General features: G+C 47.7%; 3 protein-coding genes across 8 annotated transcripts; 2 read left to right on the top strand and 1 right to left on the bottom strand.

Moving 5' to 3' along the window:
* Window positions 1-122: 122 nt before the first annotated feature.
* LOC108160037 (beta-glucuronidase) lies at window positions 123-5,592 on the top strand. 6 transcript variants are annotated; one of them, XM_017293777.2, is made up of 9 exons: window positions 123-411; window positions 2,992-3,395; window positions 3,459-3,771; window positions 3,837-4,374; window positions 4,442-4,585; window positions 4,641-4,725; window positions 4,784-4,960; window positions 5,021-5,159; window positions 5,224-5,592. In XM_017293777.2, exons 1-9 carry the CDS (start codon window positions 408-410, stop codon window positions 5,400-5,402), a joined length of 1,983 nt encoding a protein of 660 aa, XP_017149266.1. In that variant the 5' UTR covers window positions 123-407; the 3' UTR covers window positions 5,403-5,592. The 6 variants fall into 6 exon arrangements, with proteins under 6 accessions (XP_017149266.1, XP_033247441.1, XP_017149268.1 ...); XM_033391550.1 differs by lacking the exon at window positions 123-411 and adding an exon at window positions 1,960-2,052; XM_017293779.2 differs by lacking the exon at window positions 123-411 and adding an exon at window positions 2,159-2,266 and having other exon boundaries at window positions 3,046-3,395.
* A 915-nt stretch (window positions 5,593-6,507) lies between these two features.
* LOC108160036 (beta-glucuronidase) lies at window positions 6,508-9,188 on the top strand. The gene is made up of 6 exons (XM_017293776.2): window positions 6,508-7,796; window positions 7,851-8,167; window positions 8,220-8,490; window positions 8,544-8,682; window positions 8,750-8,936; window positions 9,066-9,188. The coding sequence occupies exons 1-5, from the start codon at window positions 6,633-6,635 to the stop codon at window positions 8,932-8,934; spliced, it is 2,076 nt and encodes a 691-aa protein (XP_017149265.1). The 5' UTR covers window positions 6,508-6,632; the 3' UTR covers window positions 8,935-8,936; window positions 9,066-9,188.
* On the bottom strand, window positions 9,171-9,940 carry LOC108160039 (zinc finger HIT domain-containing protein 3). Its single transcript, XM_017293782.2, has 3 exons — window positions 9,721-9,940; window positions 9,494-9,666; window positions 9,171-9,438 (listed from the first exon to the last, which is right to left on the bottom strand). Exons 1-3 carry the CDS (start codon window positions 9,783-9,785, stop codon window positions 9,236-9,238), a joined length of 441 nt encoding a protein of 146 aa, XP_017149271.1. The 5' UTR covers window positions 9,786-9,940; the 3' UTR covers window positions 9,171-9,235.
* Between the last annotated feature and the right edge of the window lie 7,696 nt (window positions 9,941-17,636).

Here is a 17,636-nt window from a genome sequence, read left to right as displayed (position 1 = left end):
GACTAGCAGCAACTAGCCCGTCCTGTCCAAAGATCGACAGTGCAGCATAGATTTCAGCTCACTTGGCTTGCGAGCGACCGCTGGCCGTTGTGTTTTTGCAGTAGTCTCCATCGCGTCGTCGTTCGTGCTGTGGTGCGAGTGTGGCGGGGTTGGTCTCGTGAATGGATGGCTTTGGTGGCTCTGTGCTCATCACCGTGTTAAATTAATTACATGCAGAACGTTTTAGACGATTACTAATAGCAGCGAGATGACTAAAGGCGCCTAACAAGTCGATTCGGATCTTTAGTCTTAACGGAAAGTGTTCCTAGGTGCACAATACTATACTCCCGCGTCCATATCCACTGCCATAGAGAAAGGAGACTCTTCGAACACCACATCGCGATCCTTCTGCGACCAATTGACTGGAAATGGGTAAACTATTCTATTAATATTCGCAGCCATTTACTTTGGCTGACATTTTCACTTTCTTGTGCGCTCTTTCATTGATTCTTTCACTTTGGTTGGGGCTCGGGCTGGGGCTGGGTCAGCTGCGTCTGCTCTGGGCCGCGGTGGGGTGGGTGCGGCCGGCCTTGAAAGTGAAAGCAGCATGAAGGAAAATGCCATTAGCACACCAAAGATTCGATACCCTAACCCCCGTTCCTCAGTGGGAGTCCACAGCAGAGATAAGAGATCGATCCTAGGCGGAAACGTGACGGTGATAAAGTTGCCACTTTATTGGACTTCTAAGGCAGAGGAGGTCAAAGACCTGATAACCTTTCTGGCATCGGGGTCCAAACAGCCAAGCAGACGATTGATGAGCCCCCGATTCGATGTGATTCCCAGTAAAGGGAGCCTCTGTGCTTGCACATTGATGGAATCTCCCGGAGATTAGAATGGGATGGCAGGGTGAAAGGCTGAAGAAATTGAGAGTTCCCATTTTGAGCAAGAAGTTCCGCATTTCGCTCGCAATCAACACTAATTAATCTACAGTCTATGTCCGAGGCAGAAACGCTTAATTGGAAATTTATTCCCCCTGCTACTGCTCCTCCTTGAGTTGCCCTGCTACCCTCCCACCCTCGCTTCTAGCAACGGCACCACGGCATAGGAGTTGCTTCCACTCGTTTTCTAGCCGTTGACCTCAAATGAGGCAACACAGTGGCTTCTGGATTTGGGACGCCGTTGTTTATCGGAGGGCGGTAGGGGTTGGGCTGGGGCAGGGCTTAATTAGGGGCACATTTATTGCACTGAGATCCGTTGGCGGTGCGTGCGTGCTCTAAGCTGGAGCTTCCGCCCATGAGCCTAACCCCCAAACACCCACAGGCCAGCAAAGACGCAGAGCGAGACGACCTTTGTGTGCTGTGCCCCAAAGAGAAACTGAAACAGAGCTGCAGTATAGTTCACAATTACCTTTCCTAATGACATCCGCTTGGGTAGACGCGGATCCGTGTGACTGAAGCCGCAAGAGACTGGCAAAGGCCCAGGCCTGGGTCACCGGCAGACAACTGCGGATAATTCAAATTCAGTAGCCACTTGCCCACCATCGCATGAGCAGCAGCAGTTTAGTCGCCAGTGCCCTGAATGCACCTATGCCCTGTGGCCATCATGCATCTCAAGATCCGCCTCAAGTGTCGCAAATATGAAATTTGGGGTAAGCTCTGCCACATTCCTGTTGTCATTGATACACCCCACCCGTCGTTATGCTAATATCGCACCGAACGGTACACCTGCGGTGCCTTTTGGCATTTCAATTGGAGCCGAACCTCCCACTCACTCCCCCGCTGCACGGACTGAAGTCGGAGCCAGAGCCAAAACCCAGAGCTAGAACCCAAAGCCAGAACACAGAACCAAGCCGCTTTAAAAGCGGGAACCCGCCACAAGTGCAATCTCAGTTGAGGCCGCAGAGCAGAGGTAGTCGCAACCGGAGTCCGAAATGAGTAAGCCTTTACGCATTTACTTTACAGGAAGGAACCCATGTCAATTTTGTCAAAATCCCTTGAGATATTCACATCCCACTCTCCTCTCCAATGCTGGGAATAACGCCGTCACTATTGTGGAAGATATCAATTCAAATGAGTAAGAAGGCCCAAATCAAATCGATCGACAGCTTTTCCTTTGGAGCTTTCGTCTAATCAGACGATAACGTGCACTCTAGCGGTAGATAAATAATAAATAGAGGAAGCGAGTGCTGCACAGTGTGCCTCCGACGGGCGAACGTGAGAGAGAGGCAAAGTTCAGCTTGCCGCACTCCGCAATAAAAATATTATGGGATTGTGGAGATTTCTGAAATGTAATGTTGGTGCCCCTCGATATTCATTGTGTCGCGATGCTAAACGTGATTTATTAGCGAAACAAAGTGCACAACAATGCGTTCATTAAATTAACATTAATGAATCGAAACAAAAACAAAACCAAAACTGAATCTAAACAGATTCGCTATCATCTGCCTGATGACACATTCAGCGAGAGAGACATTGCGCGCGAGAGAGAGAAAGCTTTTAAAAACAGCTGTTTTGGCCAGGTGCTTGGTTTGGCCCTTGAAATGCTTTCTCTCTCTCACACTCTCTTGGCTTTAGTTTTGGCGTTGTTTGGCAATTGTTCTATCTGTTGCATTGTTGCATGCAACTGTTAACCCACAATAATGTAGAATATACAATTTCATTTCCGTTTCCTTTTGATGCGCTGTGTATCGTTCCGTTCCGTTTCGCACGCCGACTTTGAGAAATAACAAAAACAATTCATTTCAATGTGAGTATGCACACCTCTTTAGCAATACCGTTACAACAGAGATGAGATAAACATTGGAAAGCTTTGACCCTAAAATAATTTTAAAAGAAGACTAGAGAAGGGCTGCGTCAAACGTCCCTCCGCCGACCTCGTGCCGATCGATTTCTGTCAGGTATTCCGTCTTATCAACAATTGGAAACCACAGATAGACGCTGTTATCTTTATATGAACTCCAGATACCACAAGTACTCATTTCTCTCTGAATATTGACTTTGGTTGTATTTGCAGCTCTCTGGTTATTCTCATTTGTCTCTGGGCTGGTTTTGCTGCACTTCTCCATAGCTCTGATTCTGATCAACAAGGAAGTGCCACAGTCGCGCGGAATGCTTTATCCTCGGGAGTCGGAGACGCGGGAGGTGCGTTCCCTGGACGGAATCTGGAACTTTGTGCGCTCCGACCAGACGAACCCAACGCAGGGTGTGCGTGAAGAGTGGTACGGCAAGGACCTGAGCAAGAGCAGGCCCACCATTCCGATGCCCGTGCCCGCTTCCTACAATGATATAACCACCGACAATCTGCGCGACCACGTGGGCACCGTGTGGTACGACCGCAAGTTCTTTGCCCCACGCTCCTGGGCCATGGATCAGCGGGTCTGGCTGAGATTCGGGAGCGTCCACTACGAGGCCTATGTGGTAAGCACAAGATGAGGTAATCAACATCAATATGGCATCTATAAAGATCTGTCTTTCTCGCAGTGGGTCAACGGCCAGAAGGTGGTCAAGCACGAGATCGGGCACCTGCCGTTTGAGGCGGAGGTCACGCATCTGCTGAACTACGGCGCAGAGAACCGCATCACGGTGATGTGCGATAACGCACTGATACAGACTACTGTGCCACAGGGTAGGATAACAGAGCTGCCCAACGACGACGGCATGACGATAGTCCAGAGCTACACGTTTGACTTCTTCAACTATGCCGGAATCCATCGCTCCGTCCACCTGTACACCACGCCCAAGACGTTCATCGAGGAGGTAGTGATAACCACAAACCTGTCCAAGGACAATGTCGGTAAGAGAAAGCGTCCATGATCTTTTCAGTCACCAGTTACCTCCTGGGCTTAATCCGCTTCCTAGGTGGGGAAGTCATCTATAGCGTCAAATTTAATGGAAGCGCCGTTAACGAAGCAGACAATTCCCTGTACGTACGAGCCCAGCTCTACGACCGGGAGGGCAAGTTGGTGGCCAATGGCACCTCGGATGAGGAGCTTTGTGGAAGTCTGCAGGTGGACAATGTGAACCCATGGTGGCCGTATCTCATGCACCCGGAACCGGGCTATCTCTACCAGTTGGAGGTGAAGCTACACGCCTCCAACGATGAGCTACTCGACGTCTATCGCTTGAAGGTGGGCGTTCGCACCCTCAGCTGGAGCAACGCTACATTCCAGATCAACGGCAGGCCGGTCTACTTCCGCGGCTTCGGTCGACACGAGGATGCCGATGTCCGAGGCAAGGGCCTGGACAATGCCCTGATGGTGCGGGACTTCAACCTGCTTAAGTGGATCGGTGCCAATGCCTACCGTACCTCGCACTACCCCTACTCTGAGGAGTCGATGCAGTTTGCGGACGAACACGGGATCATGATTGTTGACGAGTGTCCCAGCGTCGATGCGGAGTGAGTCTGTTGTGTGATGAGTTCCCTGCAAAGGCAGAGTGTAATTGTGATTGCTCTCGCCTTTCAGGAACTACAACCAGGAGTTGCTGGGCAAACACAAATCGTCGCTGGAGCAGCTCATCCACCGAGACCGCAACCATCCCAGCGTGGTCATGTGGTCCATAGCCAATGAGCCCCGCACCCGCGAAATGAATGCGGATTCGTACTTCCAGTGGGTGACTCACTGGGTGTTCTCCGCCCGTTTGCTTAATTTTGTATCTTCACAGACTTGTTGCCAACCTGACACGGTCCCTCGACAAGACACGGCCAATCACGGCCGCCATTGCCACTCCCTGGACCGATGACAAGGCGGTATGTATAGGGCCCTCCGGATTCTCCCTTGATCCGTGTAACCGAGCTTTCTTTGCAGGGACGCTTTTTGGATATAATCAGTTTCAATCGCTACAATGCGTGGTACTCCAACACAGGTCGACTGGACATGGTCACGAAGAAGGTAGTTGAGGAGGCCGTTGCTTGGAACAAACACTACAACAAACCCGTAATCATGGCGGAGTACGGAGCCGATACCCTGGAAGGACTGCACCTGGTAATTAGTGGGGCATCTTCGCTGGGACTGTTGCTCTTCATTTCCCTCTCTCGCCTGCAGCAACCGGCTTACGTCTGGTCAGAGGAGTTTCAGACAGAGGTATTCGCACGTCACTTCAAGGCGTTCGATATCCTGCGGAAGAAGGGCTGGTTCATCGGCGAGTTTGTATGGAACTTTGCCGACTTCAAGACGGCCCAGAGTGGGTGTCATCGTTTTCGCTAATAAACTGCATCATAACTAAAGCTGTTTCCATATCCTTTCAGGCTACACCCGCGTAGGCGGCAATAAGAAGGGAGTCTTCACGCGTGCCCGACAGCCGAAAGCCTCGGCTCACCTGCTGCGCAAGCGATACTTTGCCCTTGCCCGGGAACTAGACGATTCCAGCTTCCCGGAAGATCTCTTTACCTACATCGCTGACATGGGCAAGGTAGAGAATACGTAGTAGCCGGACACTTGGCTACTGTAAATATATTTTAATGCGTGTGATCCTTGATCTGCCATCGTTGCATTTTTCATTCCGTTGTATTGAATTGTACAATCTAAAATTTATAGTTTTAGTGCATTGTACTTTTATAGGTACTGTTAAGCTAAACTAAATTAAAAATAAAGTGCGTTATGGTTTTTTTGTCTAATACACAAATGGCTTGCTGTCATAGTTTTTAAAAATAGGGATTGGAAATTTTGAGGGTATTGGTGTATTTTTTCTTCCATTTTTATTTAATTTAATCCTTAATCCTTTCCGTTCTGAACGTGAGCGAGTTCAAAGCTCGGATGATAATATGAATGTCGAGGAGATCGTACCCGACAAGGAGCTGCTAGTAGCGATTTGAAATATTTCTTCATTTTCATAATAAAATAAAATATTTAAACATTATCTATGTGTGTTAAAATACAATCCACAAGAATTTTGAAATTTTTATAATTCTATCTCAGCTTAGGTGAAATATATCGTGGGGTATTTGGGATAGGATGGATTTACAAGTTTTACAAGTAGTATTATACTGCTCTATATTACAAACCTCATTAGTAACTCAAGCAGTTCAACTATTTAAATAGAGGGGGCTTAAGTGGGCTAAGCTCGGTTTTTCATCATACGAGACGCTATATTGTTGTTGAGGAACTGAAATTGACGCAAAAACGTTCAAAGTCAAGTATTTAAAATGAACCAGTCAAGTAGAAAATAGGTTCATTAATTGGATAAAATTATGTGGGTAGGGCTGAAAGATCTAGATACCTAGTAATATTTGATGGAAGATCAAAAACGAGAAATTCGTCGTAATCGTAACCGGTTGACAACAATGCTGCTGTCACCACTAATTTTCATACCCTAGGGAAAAGGATATGATAGAGTTGAGAAAATGTTTGTCATCCCAGGCTCCGTAGGTTACAACATACTAATCATATGCATGAATATGTCTAAAACATATCAATTTGAGAACATTTCTTTATAAATACGTTTTAAAAACAGTTTGGAAAACAAGATCTTCATATCAAATTAACGAAATAGGGTATACAAAAACCTATACACGCGTCATGTCTTCAAATACCAGCAACATTTCGACTGTTCTTTTTGTTGAACTGTTCTGTTTAAACCTTATTCTAGCCAAAATACAATGACTAAAAACTAATATCAATTGAAACAAAAACAGTTTTTCCAGCTGGACAACCTATCATGCAAGGGCAAGCTTGGCCTTGGATGTGGCTTCTGTTCGGCCATCTCCTGGTCCTGGCTGTCACTGGCCACGGAGAAAACAACGAACACGATAAGACGGAGCTGCACCCAGTGTTTCTGCACGAAAATTGGACAGCGCCCATCGCCACCACGGGATTGCTGTATCCACGCGAATCGGAGACGCGGGAGGTGCGCAGCCTGGACGGAATGTGGCGCCTGCTTATGAGCCAACCGAATGATCCGCTCCAGGGGATTCGGGAGAAGTGGTACGAGAACAGTCTGCAGAAGACTGGTCAGGAGATTCTCCCCATGCCAGTTCCGGCCTCCTACAACGACATAACCACGGACAACAACCTGCGCGACCACGTCGGCACCGTCTGGTACGAACGAACTTTCTTCGTACCCCGCTACTGGATAGAAAATCGCCGAACCTGGTTGCGTTTCGGCAGTGTCCACTATGCGGCGGTCGTGTGGATCAACGGGAGAAATGCCATGCGCCACAGCATTGGGCATCTGCCATTTGAGGCGGAGATCACCAACCTCCTGAATTTTGGTGGCGAGAATCGGATCACGGTTATGTGCAACAACCGCCTGACCAACCGCACTGTTCCCCAGGGGCAGGTATCTACAGTGAAGACGGATAATGGCGAGACTCCTATCCAGAGCTACACCTTTGACTTCTTCAACTACGCCGGAATACACCGCTCCGTCCACCTTTACACTACACCCGTGGTCCACATTAGCGATATTGCCATCAGCACGCAACTATCCTCCGACCAAGTGGGACGCATTGACTACCGCATTTGGTTAGATGGCACCACGGAAGATTCTACGATGCAGCCTACGCATGTTCTCGTTCAGCTGCGGGATAGGGATGGAGTTGTAGCGGCCCAGCAGTTCAACCGCGCTGTCTACAATGGAACTCTCCTGGTGCCAGGCCCGAAACTCTGGTGGCCCTACCTTATGCATCCCGAGCCAGGATACCTCTACAGTCTGGAGTTCGAACTATTCATGTCCAGGAGCGACGGCGATGATGGGAAGGAGCTTCTAGACGCCTACAGACTGCCCGTTGGTATCCGCACCCTTAGCTGGACGAGTACGAGCCTGCTCCTGAATGAGAAACCTCTGTACCTCCGAGGATTTGGCCGTCACGAGGATTCTGATGTGAGTCCCATTATTACCCATGTCTATCCTTTCAATCTAATTTGCATTTTGCAGATTCGGGGCAAGGGTCTGGACAATGCACTCCTCGCACGGGACATTAACCTAATCAAGTGGGTAGGGGCCAACGCCTACCGAACCTCGCATTACCCCTACTCGGAAGAATCGATGCAGTTCGCGGACGAGCATGGGATCATGGTCATAGACGAATGCTCCGCCGTCAACATAGACCTTTTCGAGCCGGAACTGCTGAGCAATCACATGTCCGCGCTGGAACAGCTCATCCACAGGGACCGCAACCACGCTAGTGTCATCGCCTGGTCGGTGGCCAACGAACCGCGCTCCTTCAAGATGGGGGCCCTCGGCTACTTCCAGTAAGTGGCATCGCCTTTGTAGAGCAGGGTTAATCGGTATCTGTCGACCCAGGGCCCTGGTAAATTACACTAGGAGTATAGCCCACGGACGACCTCTAACGGCAGCTATAAATGCCAGTCCCGATCCGCCCAAGCAGTGCCACCTGGCTCCTTTCCTGGACATCGTCGGCTTCAATCGATACAACGCTTGGTACCAGAACTCGGGACGCACGGACATGATCGTCAATCTGCTGACAGAGGAGGCCCAGCGCTGGCACCAGAACTTCGGGAAGCCCGTGATCCTCTTCGAATACGGTGCCGACACCATGGAGGGCCTACACTCGGTAGGAAAATGACTCCAGAATTATTTTAATATGCTCTGATTGATCCCTTGCAGCTCCCAGCCTACATCTGGTCCGAGGACTATCAAGTGGCACTTTTCTCGCAGCACTTTAAGGCTTTTGACAAGCTGCGAAAGCAGAAGTGGTTCATCGGGGAGTTTGTGTGGAACTTTGCCGACTTCAAGACGGCCCAGAGTGGGTGCCATAGGAGCCTATTCTCGAGCATCTCAAGATCTCTTATGCTCTCCCTTTTCTCTTTCAGCCTACACCCGAGTGGGTGGTAATAAAAAGGGCGTCTTTACGCGTGCCCGACAGCCGAAGGAGGTTGCCCATATTCTGCGCTGGCGGTACTTTGCCCTCGCAAAGGAGTTGGACAGGGTACCCGTGCCTAAGCATCTAAATGTGTACATTTCCAGCCAGACCGGGCAGGCACACATTGAGCTATAGAGGTCATTATTTAGGGAACGAAGCTTTAGCTTGCCAAAACATTGGCCAAAGTGATTTTAAAACTATTTGCAATATAGATAGAAAATATCTAATTTAAGTATATCCCGACTGGGTCCACTTAATCTTTCCAGGTGAACGATTTTGCTCCCAAAATGTATGTATTCCTGCAACTACATAGATCTCGGATCCATGCTTTCATGGGATGTATCTTGTTTATAGCACACATTAGCCACAAATATACGGATGTACTAACATTACATAAAGATTTATTAGTTACGTAGACACGAAATCACTTGAAATTTTAAGAGCATAGTTCGTATTCGTTGCGCTCCGTTTGAGACATGGGCTCCACGACCTGCATGCACGCGTCAGCGAACTCGAGGAAGAGCGGCTCGTGCATGGCCGCTGTCATGGCCAAATTAACGTTGTGCGCCACGTCGATCTGTTTGAGCAAACCCCGTAGGTGGGGATTGTTGAGCAGCTGGCGTAGGGGCTCGCAGGTATCTGCGGAAAGGAAAATGTTAGCGGAAATGATAGTCGGATGCGTTGCGCGACTCACTTAGCTCCTGCAGCTTCTCTGGCGGCACAGTGTCATCGCTGGGGAAGGGGGCATGCAGTGTGGGTTCTTCCTCGACAATCTTCTGTGAGTCTTCTTTTTTCAAAGAAGCTGCTTGTTGAGCTGTCGTACATTCCATAGAGTCCATGTGAACCTTGTAGCACTTCACTGAACAGCTGCGGATACACAATTTGATCAAACTGAAGAGCTACAGCTAGATAGTTACTTACTAGGGAGCCATACACTTGTTGCATTTGTATTTCCTTGGGGCTTGCGCGCAAATTGCACATTCCATTCTGCAGCTTTGATTTTTTTTTCCTCAACAACAATATAGTATAGCCCACTTAAGCCCCCTAAATTTAAATAGTTCAACTACTTCAGGTAAATAGCGGAAAATATTAACGATTGTAAATTTTTCTTGTAGATCCATGCCATTTTCCCTCTGAACTTAAAAAAAAAAACACTATATTTTTTCCCTGAACTGCGCTAACATTATTACATTTTCATTACTTTCGGTGGAAAATTGAAGTACCCCCTTGGCTTATAATAGGTTAATCGTCCTCCGTCAAGAACTGGAAACCATATTGCTCAATTTTGATCTTCCGTCGAATATTACTAGCTATATAGAACATTTAGCCATGCCCACATACATTTATCCGATTAATGAATCAATTTTTTATTAAACTGGCTTATTCTTAATACTTGCTTTTAATGGATTTTGCCTGAAAAAAGGTTTTAGCGAAAAAGGTAAAACTAAATAAAACGTAATAACGTAATAAAATGTAAGAGAAAAATCGTTCCTATTACTACATTTTTATATTCCGTTGAATAATGCTGACTAACTAAAATCTTTAGCTTTGTCCATATAATTTTAGGCCATTGATGAATAAATTCTCTACAAGATTGGATATTTTAAAGTACTCCTTTTTTTGTATTTTGACTACATCAAGGTTTAAACAAAACAGGTAAACAAAAAAACAGTGGCAACGTAAGTGAGTATGAAATATCACGTCAACCGGAGCTTGGGAACAGGTATACCCTATTTCGTTAATATTATATGAAGAAACTTTTTTCAAAGCTGTTTTAAAACGTAATTAATAAAGAAATTATCTCAAATTGATATGTTTTAGACATATTCATGCATATGGTTAGGGTCTTGTAAATATATCTCGATCCCGATTCCCATTCTCGGTTTCTGTAAGAAGACCACTACCTTCCAAATTTCGTTGAAATACCTTTAAAACAGAGACTGACTAGTTTTGGCCTTTATTGGTGCATTGGATGACAAACATTTTCTCAATTCTAGATCATCCATTTCCCCAGGGTATGCAAAATGTTGCTCAATCCGCGCCATGTTGGGGAACAATGCTGCTCGATTTCACGGCACATGAGTCTGGCCCATACAAATTGAATGTTGCCAGCAACATAAGACGTAAGAAAACGTAAGTGAGTATGGAGTGTAAGGACATTGTTGAGCGGAAAAATCCCATCAGAAAAAATCCCAAAAAAGTCCCACCAAACTTGAGCGCCAAATAGAAATTGTTTGAATGTGAATGCGCGTCAAATATTTAGATGCAATCCATTGGAATAAATGATGCACGGAAGCACGATTTGAAATAGCGAAAATTCAAAAAAGGTATTCGAGGCGGCTCCCACATTGTCGTTTGTGCTAACATTATTAAATTTTTATATATTTCTGCAGCTTACTTGTTCCGCAATTGAGATGGCAGTGCTTCGATATATCGCAACAGTTGATCGCTGGTGGTGGCAGTAGATACATTGCATTTCTAAATGATGCCCTAGATGTCGCTATACCAACTTCAGTTAGCGCCATTTTGGTTTTGGGCGGCGTTTTTTCGGCGGTAGAGTAGGAAAAAGTTGAACGCGAAGCGCATCGCGAAAAACAGTAAAATACGGAGAATATCGGCAGGTCGCATTGAAATTTTGTGTTTAAATTAAATGAACAGACTAGTTAACGTGTGTGTATGTTTCTGAATCGCTTAAAACTAATATGTTTGACATTAAAATTTGGATTTTAAGTTCTACGCACACTATGGCGCCAGTGGGGCTGCACATGTAGTTAACGTGTAGTCATTGGATGTGTTCTACGTACGTGTGTAAAAATTGTCAAGCTTCGAAAATTTTAGGAAAACTCAAACGAATTAGATAAAAAAAGGCGTTTCTTCCTGTCTTCTGGGACTATGTGGCATGTTTGCTTTAGTCAGTCTCATTTATGGCCAATCCAAGGCACGTCATCTTCCGTGCCGTTCCTGAGCAAACAAACGAGTGGGGTATGCCAAAGGGCCATGAAATGCTGGGAATGGCCGGGGTTCCTCAATCATCAAAGCAATGCGCAGTTTCGGGCCACCTGGCGAATTAACGGAGGAATCGAGTGTTGGGTGCGGGGGGGCCAGGAACAGCGGCAGCGCGAAGGGAACAATCAAATGGCGGTCGGCGTGTCCACAAATTGTAAACACATCCTGCACACGGAACGGAACGGTCCGAGCCCGATCCCCAGCACGAGCTTCAGCTCCAGCTCTTGGTCAACCACCACTGGAGCAACTACAGTTTGGGGCAACAACAAAAAGCCAAACGAAACTTCTGGTGGCAATAAATGACTTCAATGGCTGACTGACCGGATGGCGGAGTAGGAACGGGTGGCACGGTAGGGGAAGATGGTACTCGTTTCGCCATATTTTTTTGGGACTTGTAGCAGGAGGCACAACAACGTGCAACTTGTTTTGCTTTGTTCGCTGCCAATTGGATTGCACAAAGAAAAAGGCAGTAAAAAGGCTGAAAAGAAAACAGAGCTGCAAAGAGGATGCCAGCAAACATGGGCGGGATGTGGATAGGGAGGGTGAGGGTGTGGGGCCAAGGGTAACATGATGTGGCGCCTCTGCCGCTTCCGCCGTTCGTGCAACACAAGCGCGATAATTGCCAGCGTTATCCGTTCGGCCTGCCAGTCAATAGGCGCAGTAGCGGCTGCCGCCAGAGGAAGAGCCTTCGTGTGACTCGCCTACTTTTGATTTACAACATTCGTGCAACATCAGCAGCAACAGCAGCACAGGCAGCGGCACAGCCAGCGGCAGAGGCAGCGTTGGGGCAGCGTTGGGGCAGCGGCAACGACAGCAAATTCAGTGTATCGCAAAATAGAATGGGGCAACCAATGCAAACAGCAAGAAGAAGGGGGGGGGGGCAGGGCATTGGAGGAGCAGGACATGGCAACTTCGTTCGCTCCGTGCAGGTGTCGTTTGTTAGGAGTTTTCAGCGTTTCCCATTCAACCCGTTTATCCCCCTTTCATCCCGCCAGCAAAAAGCCAAAAGCGATATTAATAGATAGCGGCACTTTTCGCTTCGCTTTTATCGCCCGAAACGACAAAGGAAAACTCAGCTCCACCTGCACCTGGAGCTTGACTCCTGCGGGTTAGATCGAGGTGGGGCATGGGACTGGCAATTGGGCATATTGACAGATCATGCAATCATAATGGCAGCATATACCTACATATAATGAATATTAAATTACATGCTACAACAGAACTGCCATTAAATGTGCGCCAAGGAGAGAGGCAAGGCGATCCTTGTACGCTGGTACGCCACCTATTGGCGCTGGCTGGCATGCGAAAACGACATATGTCAGCTGGTTCAATGGAAGGGTGTACTGAATTAGTGGGTCATCAAATGGATTAAAATTCCGTTTGGGTTCATCCTAGTTCGCTGCTTCTTAGCTCGGGGAGCACTTGCGGCAGGGAAGGGGAAGGGGCAGGGACAGACAACGGCTTGTAATTTAATGCAATCACGTGGCACATTCGAGGCCCATTTCACAGAGCCACGTCGCAACAGAGCTCCGAAGGAACAGAGAAAAGGCGCCAAAAATATGAATATATATATGTGTATGAATGGATAGCGACTAAATAATTTGGAAATGATTTACAATATTGCCAGGAAGAGACTCCAGACCCCAAAGGTTAATAAATCTAGCTCCATGACGAGAAGATGGAGTCTATTCGAGTGGGGTGGAGTTCGGTTTCTCGCCCCGAAAAATGTTGCAAAAATTACAGGCTGCAGCTTCGAATGATGCATGACTGGCAGGCAGACTCTCGATGGAACGGAAGATGGGCCATGGGCCCTGGAATTGTCCTATAAAAGTGCGACCCCGTGGTGCTAATTCAGTTTTGTATTGTCAGCGGGCCTAATCTAGCGGGAAATGGCCAGCCGATGGGGGCAGAAGGCAGGGGGCAGAAGGCAGCTGACGCGATAATTGCAGTGCCTGCCATTTCAATTTACCCCCCATTCTACATTCTACATTCCCCGGGCTTTCACTTTGATGGATGACGGCGGTCTGACGCAGTCCGACGCACTTGTCAAACATTTCGCGCCTTGGCATTTGTCTTTCTCTTCACGTTCTGCTGTTGATAGTTGATAGTGCCTCCAGTGCCCCAGCGGGGTAGCACAGCTTTAGTGCAGAGTCTGTCAGGATTAGCCTTCTGGTAGCCACCGTTAGGGTATCTCCTAATCGCTGCCCCGTGGATGGCTGCTCCTTTTGCTACGCTTTTTTCTCTTTACGGCTATCCTTGTGCCTTAATTAAAAAAGCTGCATGCCGCTTTAGAAAGAGTCTCCCCAGAGGAGGCCGTGCAGTTGGGGGGTATTTATGACTTGGCACGCAACAGAGGCAGGAGCTATGGCAGGGGCAGGGACATGAGCATGATTTACAGCTTATTGAGAGACGCCGCAGGCGGCGAGACAAAGGCAACGCCAAGAATTAGCCGCAATGCCCCATCAATCATGGCCTGCCTGCCTGTCCATACCTTGGCGTAATCCTTTTGCTGCAAGTACTCAGGGCTCAGAGTACTCATCTGCCCCCCAATCTGCCAGCGAATCTCCTTCACCTCCACCTCTCTGAAGCCCTGCATCCTGCCCTTCCTCTTCGCCGACCGGACCGACTGGCTCGATTGGCTCGAATGGCTTTATGGCCGCATTATGCTTAATAAAGCAGTCAGTGAGTGCTTTTGCCACAGTTACTCGCTTTTTATACCCGATACTCAAAATGAGTATTGGGGTATATTAGATTTGTGGTAAAAGTGGATGTGTGTAACGTCCAGAAGGAATCGTTTCCGACCCCATAAAGTATATATATTCTTGATCAGCATCAATAGCCGAGTCGATTGAGCCCTGTCTGTCTGTCCGTCTGTCCGTCCGTCCGTCCGTCCGTCCGTCCGTCCGTCCCCTTCAGCGTCTAGTGCTCAAAGACTATAAGAGCTAGAGCAACGATGTTTTGGATCCAGACTTCTGTGATATGTCACTGCTACAAAAATATTTCAAAACTTCGCCCCGCCCACTTCCGCCCCCACAAAGGACGAAAATCTGTGGCATCTACATTTTTAAAGAAAGTATAAAACTAAAAACGCAGAATCGTAGAAGATGACTATATCTTCTAGAGTACAAAATCTGAACCAGATCCGTCCGTCCCCTTCAGCGCCTAGTGCTCAAAGACTATAAGAGCTATAGCAACGATGTTTTGGATCCAGACTTCTGTGATATGTCACTTCTACAAAAATATTTCAAAACTTCGCCCCGCCCACTTCCGCCCCCACAAAGGACGAAAATCTGTGGCATCTACATTTTTAAAGATAGTATAAAACTAAAAACGCAGAATCGTAGAAGATGACTATATCTTCTAGAGTACAAAATCTGAACCAGATCGTATAATTATTATAGCCAGAATCAAGAGAACAATTTCATTCTATCTCGCTCTGTCTCTCTCTAACACACAGGTTTCATGGTCGGTTTTGCCAATTGCAAAATATGAGTTCAAGGATCTCAGAACCTATAAGAGCCAGAGCAACCAAATTTGGTATCCACACTCCTGTGATAACGGACCTTGACCGTTTTGTGTCCAAATTTCGCCACACCCCCTTCCGCCCCCGCAAAGGACGAAAATCTGGGGCATCCACAAATCTCAGAGACTATTAAGGCTAGAGTAACCAAATTTGGTATCCGCACTTCTGTTAGATCTCACTATAAAACGTATATCTCAGAATTTCGCCCCACCCCTTTCCGCCCCCACAAAAGACGAAAATCTGTTGCATCCACAATATTGCACATTCGAGAAAACTAAAAACGCAGAATCATAGATAATGACCATATCTATCAGATTGCTGAATCTGGATCAGATCGGATCAATTTTGTAGCCAAAAGGAACAAATCAATTTGCAGTGGCTACGCAGCCCCCGACGTCACGCTCAGACTGATTTTCTGTCTCTCTCGCACGCACTCTTTGTCGTGTCGTTCAATATTAGCGGCGTCTGCCGGAGAGAGCCATACTGACTTAGTATCGGGTATAACTGTAGAGTTGCGGTGTCCGCAGCAACTCACAACGTTCCACCTCGTTATTTCTATGCATCTGGCGGAGGGTTTTATCTGCGAGTCATAATGGGCGCCGGCGACGCTTTAACAGCCCCGCTCACGATTCGAGATTTCGGATTTTTGGATCCCCCCCCACCTCTCACTCTACAGCGCTGCGTGATTTATGTGATTACTTCAATGCGGCGGGGTTGCGCAAAACCTCGAAAAAAAATTAAGCCGTTTGGCCGGGCAAGGAAGATGGGGTATCGGAAACTGGAGTGGGAATCCCTGGATCCTCCCCCTTACCCCATATTCATTGACTGCACACATTCTGCGATACAGGAGGAAGCTGAAATAAATATACATAAAATTATTGCTGCAGTCTAAATTGCAATTAATACTTGCCAGACACTTGACATGCCCCAAAAAGTAGGCTGCAGCAGCACTCTTGCAGCAGCACTTTCGCCGCTGACCGCTAATGCCACACAAATGATATTCAATTTATATTTAAAAACAGAGAGAGAACTGTTCCATTATGAACACAGAACTCCCCTCCACAGGCCATATTTGTACACGCTGTTCTACAGATACATATATAGTACTATTTGGTGTTTGTTTTTTCGTACCCTGCTTCTCTTTTTTTTGCCGCAGTGGCACAAAATAATTTTCCCGATTGGGCATAAGTTCTGCGACTGACCTACCCCTGCCCCTGTCCCATCCCCTTTGTGTGTAAATTGAAACACTCACAGATCCTGTTGGTTGTCCTCGGCATTTATGCAGTCAACTGTCCACAACCCCACGGACGGAGAGGAGATTTCACTCATTCATGAATGCATTTACAAAGCACGGGCCTCGCCTTCGTAGCCTGCAACGGGAGTTCTTCTGGGCGGCAGGAGGCAAGAGGCAGGAGCAGCAGAAGGGGCATGGCAATTTAACAGCATTTACTGTAACACGTGTAATTATTTCATGAGATTTATCTGCAGCAACAGCAGGAGCAGCAGCAGGAGCAGAGGCAGAAGAGCTCTCTTGCCACAAGCTGCCGTTGCTGTTGCACTTTGGTAAATGCGACAAAATTTCCAATTGGAAGGCGGCACCGAACAACCGCAGCGCAAACAAAGAGTGAGCGGAGGAGGGGGGTGGCATGCCACAAGTGACCGCAGGCCACTGCTGCGAGTAGCATAAGCCAGGACCATCTTATGAGGCCAGTGCGCCCTTACTGCTGTGATAAGCTGCCATGTTGCAGCCATGTGCCCAACGTATGCTTGTCTGTCACTCCGGGCCCCACTCTGCCACTAGCCCCTCCCAGCATCCCATCGCCAGTTAACGCGCTTACTCGTGCATCAACTTCCAAGAGGCACACGCATCGCCATCTGTTGTGTTAAAATGATTGGATGCACGTCATATCTACAGTGCAGTCCTCCAGTTCGAGGACCAGGACCAGGACCAGGACCAGCACTAGCCTCAGCCTCAACTCCTGGCCTGTCCTGTTCTCTGTCGTGTCCGTTGCCAGCCCGTAATTCTTTTACGGCGCCTGCGATAGGCTCAATTGTTGTTGCTGTTGCAGGTTCTGCTGCTGCTGCGTGTGTCGTGTTGTCGTTGTCGTTGTCGTTGCCGTGGCAGTCCCAGGTACTTTATGGCCTTGTCGTGGTTGAGCTGAGCTCTGCGCGTGCCTCCGTTGCATATTTAATATGCAAAGCCATGAGGGCCACAGCCACAGTCCCACGGAGCCACATAGCCACAGATGGATGCACTGCCAAATGGCGGAAGATGGTGCAGCAAAAAAAAAAAAAACTCCAAAAGCAG

The sequence above is a fragment of the Drosophila miranda genome, chromosome 3 (assembly GCF_003369915.1).
Source record: "Drosophila miranda strain MSH22 chromosome 3, D.miranda_PacBio2.1, whole genome shotgun sequence".
In the NCBI taxonomy this organism is placed as follows: domain Eukaryota; kingdom Metazoa; phylum Arthropoda; class Insecta; order Diptera; family Drosophilidae; genus Drosophila; species Drosophila miranda.
The sequence above is the reverse complement of the archived record's forward strand: the minus strand, read 5'-3'. Positions and strand labels throughout refer to the sequence as shown.

What these genes read in the sequence shown, in the direction of transcription:
- LOC108160036 (XM_017293776.2), top strand. Translation starts at nt 6,633, where the DNA reads ATGCAAGGGCAAGCTTGGCCTTGGATGTGGCTTCTGTTCGGCCATCTC. An exon ending in GCCGTCACGAGGATTCTGAT is followed by an intron (nt 7,797 to 7,850) that starts GTGAGTCCCATT and finishes TGCATTTTGCAG; the next exon opens with ATTCGGGGCAAGGGTCTGGA. An exon ending in GGGGCCCTCGGCTACTTCCA is followed by an intron (nt 8,168 to 8,219) that starts GTAAGTGGCATC and finishes CTGTCGACCCAG; the next exon opens with GGCCCTGGTAAATTACACTA.
- LOC108160039 (XM_017293782.2), bottom strand. Translation starts at nt 9,785, where the DNA reads ATGGAATGTGCAATTTGCGCGCAAGCCCCAAGGAAATACAAATGCAAC. An exon ending in AACAAGTGTATGGCTCCCTA is followed by an intron (nt 9,667 to 9,720) that starts GTAAGTAACTAT and finishes GTGTATCCGCAG; the next exon opens with CTGTTCAGTGAAGTGCTACA. An exon ending in AGAGAAGCTGCAGGAGCTAA is followed by an intron (nt 9,439 to 9,493) that starts GTGAGTCGCGCA and finishes TCCTTTCCGCAG; the next exon opens with ATACCTGCGAGCCCCTACGC.
- LOC108160037 (XM_033391550.1), top strand. Translation starts at nt 2,004, where the DNA reads ATGCTGGGAATAACGCCGTCACTATTGTGGAAGATATCAATTCAAATG. An exon ending in CCTGTCCAAGGACAATGTCG is followed by an intron (nt 3,772 to 3,836) that starts GTAAGAGAAAGC and finishes TCCGCTTCCTAG; the next exon opens with GTGGGGAAGTCATCTATAGC. An exon ending in CGACTTCAAGACGGCCCAGA is followed by an intron (nt 5,160 to 5,223) that starts GTGGGTGTCATC and finishes ATATCCTTTCAG; the next exon opens with GCTACACCCGCGTAGGCGGC.